Raw genomic sequence first — 8,751 nt, forward strand, 5'->3', positions numbered from 1 at the left:
TCCCGGCTCCCCTTCCTCGCACTCCCCCTGCTGACAGGGGGCATCTCAGAGGGCAAAGCACAGTGTGGGGTGTGTGGGGTGGGCTGGTGGCTGCAGCCCTGCTGGGGGACATCCGTGGGATGCAGGTTTGCAGGAGCCGTGGTGTTGACGGCCCCGTCCCAAGGCAGCAGCAAAGGGTAAAAGTGAGTTTGTCTACACCGCTTAGAAATCACTACGATGCTGTATGGCTGCTAATAATTTTAAATATATGATTTGTATCAAAATTTACCAGCTAGAAAGCACAATGAAAAACTACCCTCTCCATTTACAACAGCAATAAAATATAAAATACGTAGAAATAAGTTGAACAATTTGCCTCATGTAGATACAGAAAACAGGCGCCATCGGTAGGGAATGTGGAAGATGTGGATGGACAGAAAGACACATCCAGACCCTGGGAGGGAGCTCCCCGTGGGCAGAGACCTCCCACCCCAGACTGTCCCCCAGCCCAACACAGGCCCTGCGGAGACGCTTCTCTCACCCGACGCAATAACCCTCAAGTTATCTGGATTTAAAAATGTTAAGACTATCTAGAAAACTTTGAGGGGGGGAGGAGTGAGAAAGGAGATTTGCTGTGGGAGCCACTGCTATATATTAATGAAGCTGCAGCAATAATTAAAACACCATCACACTGATTCCGTAGGCCAAGGGATCAGAATGTGGAATTTAAAAGTGGATATAATTCTAAGAACTTAACACAGTCACAAGAAGACATTTCAGATCAGTGGACGGAAAGGCCAAGTGAGACGCTTGCCTTTTATTTTGCATCTAAATGTGTTACCGGAAGTTTAAAGATCAAAATGGTAAAATAAGAGAGTTCTGTGACAGTATAGAGGCAAATCTGTGGTGAGCCTTTCTAAGGATGATAGTAAATGCAAAAGCCACAGAGGAAAAGACAGATTTGACTTTATAAACAAAAATTTAAATCTTCCTTCCTTAAGAAACTGTATACACAAAAGTTAGAGACAAAAGTTAGCTCTTACAGCAGAGGCCATGGGAAGTCCCTGCGGTCACTGAATAATGTCTTAAAGATGTTCGTGTCCTGATGCCTGGAGTCTGTGAACACGTGACCCTGTGGCCGACGAGTCTGAAGGTGCAATCAAATAGAATAGCTGAGATGAGGGACAGTCCTGGCTTTAACCGGTGGCCCGAGGTCCTCACAGGGTCCTCGGAGGAGGAGGCAGGAGGGTCAGACTCAAGAGAGATTAAAGATGGTGCACTACAGGCTTTGCAGATGGAAGAAAGTGCCACATGCCCCGATGCTGGGTCTCTGGAAGCTGGAAAAGGAGGAAATGGCTTCCCCTGGAGCCTCCCGGCCCTGCCACAGCCTGACCCTAACCTTAGCCCTGCGATGCATTTTGGGTGTGTGGCCTCCGGAACCATAAGGTGATTCCAGTGTGCTGTTTTAACCTGGTCACTGTGGTCATTTGCTGCAGCAGCCGCAGGACACTCAGCACCAGAAGGCCCCCTGAGGACCTGGCATTCCTGACGCTGTTGGTTTGCAGCTGAGTCCCTCCCCAGGGACTTCAGTCCCATCCCCAGGCAAGCTGCACCTGCAAGGGGCACAGAAGGGACCCAGGACACAGATCATCCCTCTCTTGCTTCATGAGCAAGTCCCACTAACCTATCCCCGGGAGCCCGTCTCCACCCCAGGAAACCCAGCCCATGGCAGACTTGAAACAATATGTCTGCACTCGCACAACATGCCCAGGGATGCTGGCTTGGCACAAAAAGAGTTTTTACAAACCCACACCAGGAATGAGGGCTTCCCAGGGTAATACGGGAGATTCGCTGGTAGAGGTGTGGCTGGGCCCGGGAGGTGGGGCGACGAGCAGCTCGTGCAGTGCAGTGCACAAGTGTGCAGAGTCGCCTCCCTGCCCCCAGATTAGGCTCGTCTCGCTGTTCTCAGTTCACACTCTTACTTGCTGCGGGAGGGGCTCTAGAGTCTCAGTAGAAGTCACCGTCCTGCCTGTGCCCTTGCTGTGGACCCAGGACCCTTGGGACTCCAGGTGCCCTCCCTGGGGCCCACTCTGCCCATACAGGCCCTGCTCACTCCCTGCAGCTTCCAGACATCACACCTTTGCACAGGCAGCACCTTGTGTATGGCCATGTGTGAGCTCTTAGACACGTGCACACTGGCGCACACATGCACAGTCATAGACATGCACGAGCACAGACACATGCACATGTACCTGGAAACACGCACAGACATGAACGCACACATGCCCACACACACATTCACACACATGTACATGCATGAGCAAACATGCAAACATGCACACAGACATGCACACAAAAATATACATATACACACATGCAGACATAATGCACGTGTTCACACACGCAAATAGACGCATGTGCATACACAGACACATTCACACCCATGCACACCTATGCACGTGTTCACATTTACATGGGAATGACGTGTGAACAGAGAAACCTGCACACAGACACATGAACACATACACATTCACACACATGTACATGCATGCACAAACATGCACACATGCACACTTCTCCACCCAGAAGGCTCCTGCTCTACCCTTCTCCCGCTGTACTGCGCTCCCCCCGCCTCCTCCCTCAACCGTGGAGCCCTGGCCAGATGGACTGACTGTGGTTTCTGCTAGACCGTGTGCCTCATCTATTTCCTTGGACGTGATTTGGCACATCTGTGGAGCAAGTTTTGTCCTTGGAAGCCCCTCCACAGGGGGAGTTTCCTTGTCTTCTTGGAGCCCCCGGGAATGTCTAAAGGACTGCGCCCCTCCCTTCGCCTCCCAGGACATGCTCACGGAGATCTCGGAGTGGCTGGAGAAGCACCCCCGGGAGGTGGTCCCCTTAGCCTGCAGGAACTTTCAGGGCCTGAGCACGGACCTGCACAAGTACCTGGTCACTTGCATCCAGAACATCTTTGGGGACATGCTGTGCCCACGGCGGGTGAGCGTCCCTCCCACATCTCTCCTGGCGGGGGTGGGGGGTGTCATCTGCAGACTAGACTAGCTCCCTGGCCCCCCACCCAGGTGTGATCCCAAGATCATCCCGGTGCGTGTGGGGCTGTGTATTGGGGTCTTCCTGCCTCCTACGTGCAGAGTGGGCCCAGCTGGCCTGGTGGGGACGGCTGCACATGGGAAGTTTGCTCGATGGCAGCAGCAGTGTTAGTGGAGTGTCACAGACAGCAGGGAGGGCCTCGGGGCTGGTTCACAGCTGTGTCTTCTACACCTCAGGCTGTGCCCGTTACTAGTTTAGAAGTAACTGCAGGGTCGTGATACTCTGCATAACCTGCGGGGTGCTCTCTGTGTGGGTCTCCTGGGGTCTCCTGTGAACGGCAGGGATGTGTCTGCCTCGCAGCTGTGGACCCAGGGGTCTGAGATCAGAGGCCACAGGGCCACACTCCCCTGACCGCACTGAGAGAGGGGCCTCCAGGCCTTGCTCCAGTGTCTGGTGGCACCTGGCTTGTGGCAGGATCCCTCCAACTGGACACGGCATTCTCCCCGTGTCCAATTGCCCCCTTCCTACAAAGACACCCCCACAGTACTTACGGCCACCCTACTGCACAGCGATCTCAGCGAATCACATGTGCAATGGCCTTGCTTCCACATAAGGTCCCGCTCTGACATACCGAGGGTGAGGACTTCCAGTGTGAGTGGAAGAGACAGCTCACTTGGCCACACAGTTCCATCATGTGCTGATTTTCCCCGTTTCCATGGTGGCGATGGGTGGGGGCTCTCCCCTAGTCTCCAGGAAGCCTGAGAAGTTAAATCTATGTCCATTTTTGGTCGAGGTTACCATTCATTTCAAACCATTTTATGGGTGGCATTTCTCCAAGGACGTCTTTAAGGCCAAGGAGAGCATCCCAGCCCGCGTGTTTTGGTGATAAAATAGAGACGACGGTGGTGCCATGAGCCCGCGGGACGTCCTGTTATGTAGAGTTCCCAGAGGAGGCGCGGGGTCCCTGCCCTCCCACCCTCTCTGCCTGGGGTCCTGACAGAGGACAGGCCTTGCTGTGGAGACCCCTCAGTAAAATGGGAGTCTCCGCCTCGGGAGACACTTTCTGTCCTCTGACAGGGACATCTGCAGTGGAAACCAAACTTCCCTGTTGTTGGAATCGCGAACAGAGGTCTTAGAGCGGGTCCTGGGGGCTTGGGGTGGGCATCGTGGGGTGGTCAGAGTGTGGGAGCCACGCACTGTGGGTGCCTCTCACTTGGCACCCGGAAACTCTGTCCCTTCCAGGAGGTGCCGACGCTGCGCCTGCTGTGGGCGCGGAGCCAGCAGGTGATCATCTTCTATGAGGACGAGGACACCGTGAGCTGGCACAGGGAGCTGTCAACGGGGGTCCGCTACTGGTGGGGCAACAAAGTGAAGGTGCAGGAGCTGATCCGCTACCTGGAGGGCATGAAGAGCAGCGGCCGCCCAGGTACCTGGAGCTACTCCTGCACAGGGCCAGACTGAGGCCAGTGACACACTTCTGCAGTCTTGGGGGCACGTTTGCTTTCAGTTTTGAGTGAAAGAATTTTAAAGTTAAAACATGTCACTGTGTGTGTGTGTGGTGTGCACATACGTATATGCACATGTTCATGTCTACATATATGTGCACATGCGTGTGTGGACACACATGCTCATACATGTACAAACGCGTGTGTATACATGACAGTACTTCAAAAAATTCACAGATTCATATTGTCTTTCAATTCAGTTTTCCCAAGACCTTTTTGAATTGTGATGTGTGCACAGATTATTGTTGCAGATTAGACGGTGGCTGGGAATGACCTCACGTTATACTTATGCCCTGAGGAGTGTTTTGATGGAGTGAGACATTACACAAAACAACAGGTTGTTGCCAGAGAGCCAACGAAGTTCCAGAAAATGTTTGACCACTTATAAACTGGATCCTTCTTTTGTGTTTTGATTGAAGATATTGGGTTAGTTTCCCAATGATTTAAGCACAAACCCATCACCATCACACCATCAGTTCACCTCACCCCCACCTCTCCTTCCATTCACATCCCCCACATGCCACACACATGAAATGAGCATGCACACATGCTGCACACACGTACTTTTTTCAAAATTTTGCCAACAAATATATGCATCTCATTTCCTCATGCTCCAGATGTAGCCTTTTAAATATCTTCAAGAGCTATGATCACGGAGAAAATTATAGAATCGAAGCAGAAGTCACCTTGAAGGAAAGGCTAAATTGGAACAATCCTTTCCATGAACTTCCCAAGGTCATTGGATGGTGCTGGGTGTTAATTACCCAGTGCCCTCTGCCCCCAGAGTTCTCTTTCCTTTTGATTCCCATTCATGATCTTGAGTCTCTCCACATGTTTCACAGACTCTTTCCCTCCATCCACCATTACATTCATTCAAGGAGGGGGAGGAGGGAGAAGAAAAGGAAAAATCTGTATAGAATTTCTATCTGTACCACTCTTCCTTCAACCTTTTGTCTTATGCCTGAGGTAACAACTCTAATAGCCTTTGAAGTTGAAAGTGGATTTGAGTACATTTCAGTAGGTGCCTTCCCAGTCTGACTGATGACATTTCATGTTTTAAAATATTTTCACTCCAGTGGTTTCTTCTCCTAGCACTGGGATGGGAAAACCCTAATGCATGAGGGAATCATATGATAAGTGGGTAATAATCAGTGAGGACATGGAAGGGTGCACAAATCAACCATGTGTGTTATTTTTAGAGCGTTCACATGATATGATTCATCTTAAAAGCATTTCTAAGTGTGAGGATCTGAAACCATCACCATGATTTACTGAAGTCATGGAGAACACATGTGACTTTCTTGTTTCAAAAGTGATATTATGTGGTCACCACTGCTTTTTTCCTTCCCTTTCGGTTTCTTACAGAATTGTTGGGCCAAACCAAAAGGCCAACATAAATTCTCCCTTGGTACCCTGCTGTCTGCATTCAAAGACTTAGAGTATTTGGTATACATGATCTATGTACCAAGGTGATATTCTAACAGAGACAAATTATGTTCAAACATCTGAAAGTCATCATTTCTATGCATATGTAGGCATTCTGAGAAAAAATCTCCAAGAGGATCAAAAACAAGATTAAACCACATCTGTTTGGGTTTAAACGACATTGTCTATGTAGTTCAAAGTTGTTCCCTTTTGTATAAAAAAAACCTGCCCAGCTGTTTTTTATCTTAAATTCTTAGCCTTTATCAAAGAAGTGTATTTTGGCTAGCCAGTGTTATTTCTAAAAGTTAAAGTATTTAGGAAAGTGAGCTAAGAGAAAAAAAAATGCTTTATTCATCTAAGTTCTGTCACCAGAGCCTTTTCTTGGCACTAGCAGAAAACTAATACAGGAGTTTTATTTAGTTCTATGTAGAAAGGCTGTATCTAGTGTGTCATCATATCATAAATTAGGATTTCCATATTTTTCTACAAGTAATTGATTATAATAGACATTGAGAAGAAACATGAAATAAACAAATGGATCCTAAAAGGTGTATACTATATAATAAACATTTGACTGCATGAATGTTATGCATTGGTAAATGGGAAAGGAAATGTTGTTGAAAGCTGCCATCCATCAGCCGTCTTCTTTAATAGAGACGTGGGTGCAGAGCAATATTACCCTCGTAGTGTGTTTCTTTTGGACATCTGACATATTTATATATTTTTAAAATCACACCTGATTGTAAAATCCTCCTATTTTATGAGGAATAAAGAAGCTTCTCTATGAAGCTCCACTAAATACTTAATTAGAATGAAACTTGAAAGCAAAGAATAAGAATGAATCAAAGGAATAGGATACGACAACCAAACCATTCTAAGCAATTGCTTAGCTGCTGTCTGGCTAAATGAATCTTCATGTAATTTTCAGCAATGTTCAGCATAAGGACTAAAAAACAATACAAACAGGTAGGTGTCTATCACACACCCAGGCGCGCGCGCACACACACACACACACACACACACACGCACACACATAGACTATTGTTCTTACCATGTGTCAACAATCAGCAGGTAACAGCAGATAAAGAGGATAATATTACTGAAAAGACAACTTTTCATTGTAACATGTATAATCAGCTCGCATTGGACAGAAACAGAATTATTTTTCGTTATCAAACAAAAACATCTTTAAAGCTTTTTGTCTCTAGTATAAATTAAAGTGGTTCTAGTTTTCCTCAGTTATGATTGCTATATTTTATAATAAAATATAAATAAATATATATATATATATATATATTTTTTTTGTCATTTTTTTTTTGTCATTTTTCGTGACCGGCACTCAGCCAGTGAGTGCACCGGTCATTCCTATATAGGATCCGAACCCGCAGCAGGAGCGTCGCCGCGCTCCCAGCGCCGCACTCTACCGAGTGCGCCACAGGCTCGGCCCTAAAAATATATTTTTGAGGGTAGATAAATAAATAAACCTTAAGCCCTGGATACGAATGTAAAAATCATTGCACTTTCCAGTTCATTGGGTCTTATCCACCTCTTGTGTCCTTGATATATTCAAAATGCTCAGTTTAGCACAGTGCTTGGACTCCAGAGTCATACTGCCTGCCTTCGAATCCACTCGTAAGCAATTTTGGGCTACTTAGCCTCAGTTTCCTCAGCTACAAAATGGAAATAATAATACGACTAATTTCATAAGATTATAGTAAGGATTAAATAAGAAAAGCATGCAAAGCACCTAACAGAGTGCCTAACACATAATAATTGCTTGATAAATATTTATCATTATTCTTCAGATACTTGTCTAAATCCTGTCTCTGCTCCTCCCGCACTACCCCAACTGCCCTATTGCTATCCCACGTGCTCAAATCATAAGCCAGGTTTCGATACTGAATAGGCAGTTGAGATTACCTGGTCATTGCCATCTCCCTTCTGAAGTCACGCTTCTCCCTTCTGAGACTAAATCCCACCTCTCTAAAGAGAGCACATGAGTCTGGCCAATTGCAAGCCAATGGCAATGACCCGTACAGTGCTCGCTCGGTGGGAAAGCCTGCCGTGACTGAACAGCGCACCCACCCTGGCCCCCAGGAAGGGGATGGACAGAATGAGTGGTGAATACACACCACTTGGTCCTGGTCCCTCTTTCCTCCTCTAGCCCTCACTCCATCCTTTATCGTTTTTCTCGATCACATTTTCTGTGCCTCCCTCTGAGGGGACCGTTAAAATAACATCTTAATAGGCCTCCTGACTATTGCCTTACCTCTTACCATCCCTCCTCAAACTGCTACCAGGTTAATCTTGCACAACTACTCCTGTTCAGAAACCCTCATGGCTCCTATTATAGACAGAAAAAAATAGTCTACTCTTAGGGCTGATAGAGAGAAAAAAAGGAATCAAGACTTTACGGCCTTTATTAAAGAAAAAAAGTTTAATTGTCTTTTAGAAAGCAGATAAAATTTATGGAGCTTTCTGTGTGCCAGACGTTACGCTAAATACTTCGCCCATCTATCTCTTTTACTCTTCACAAGAATTCTATGAGGTAGGTCTAATTATTGCCCCATTTTATTGATAAGGAAACTCAGCATAGAGAAGTGAGCCTCGCTCGAGGACACACGGTTTGGTGTATGGCTGTCTAACCATTTCGTTTTTGTGTTTGTCTCCCCACCACCCCTACTCCTACCCCAACAAGTTCTTTGGCACCAGGGAAAGCATGCCAAATGCAGAGTAGGTGTTTGGTAAATTCCTTTTCAATCAAATTGGGCCACAGGCTTCAAATAAATCCTTCATC

General features: G+C 47.1%; 1 protein-coding gene across 1 annotated transcript; it reads left to right on the forward strand.

Moving 5' to 3' along the window:
• Positions 1-1,156: 1,156 nt before the first annotated feature.
• On the forward strand, positions 1,157-4,485 carry LOC134368660 (PI-PLC X domain-containing protein 1-like). Its single transcript, XM_063085078.1, has 4 exons — positions 1,157-1,227; positions 1,476-1,536; positions 2,818-2,973; positions 4,267-4,485. Exons 1-4 carry the CDS (start codon positions 1,157-1,159, stop codon positions 4,483-4,485), a joined length of 507 nt encoding a protein of 168 aa, XP_062941148.1.
• Positions 4,486-8,751: the final 4,266 nt, after the last annotated feature.

This window comes from Cynocephalus volans, chromosome X (assembly GCF_027409185.1).
Source record: "Cynocephalus volans isolate mCynVol1 chromosome X, mCynVol1.pri, whole genome shotgun sequence".
In the NCBI taxonomy this organism is placed as follows: Eukaryota; Metazoa; Chordata; class Mammalia; order Dermoptera; family Cynocephalidae; genus Cynocephalus; species Cynocephalus volans.

Excerpts from the sequence above, each read along its gene's own strand:
- LOC134368660 (XM_063085078.1), top strand. The coding sequence starts at position 1,157 with ATGAGGGACAGTCCTGGCTTTAACCGGTGGCCCGAGGTCCTCACAGGG. Across the intron at positions 1,537-2,817 it reads TGGCATTCCTGACGCTGTTG|GACATGCTCACGGAGATCTC; the intron begins GTTTGCAGCTGA and ends TTCGCCTCCCAG. Across the intron at positions 2,974-4,266 it reads ACATGCTGTGCCCACGGCGG|GAGGTGCCGACGCTGCGCCT; the intron begins GTGAGCGTCCCT and ends TGTCCCTTCCAG.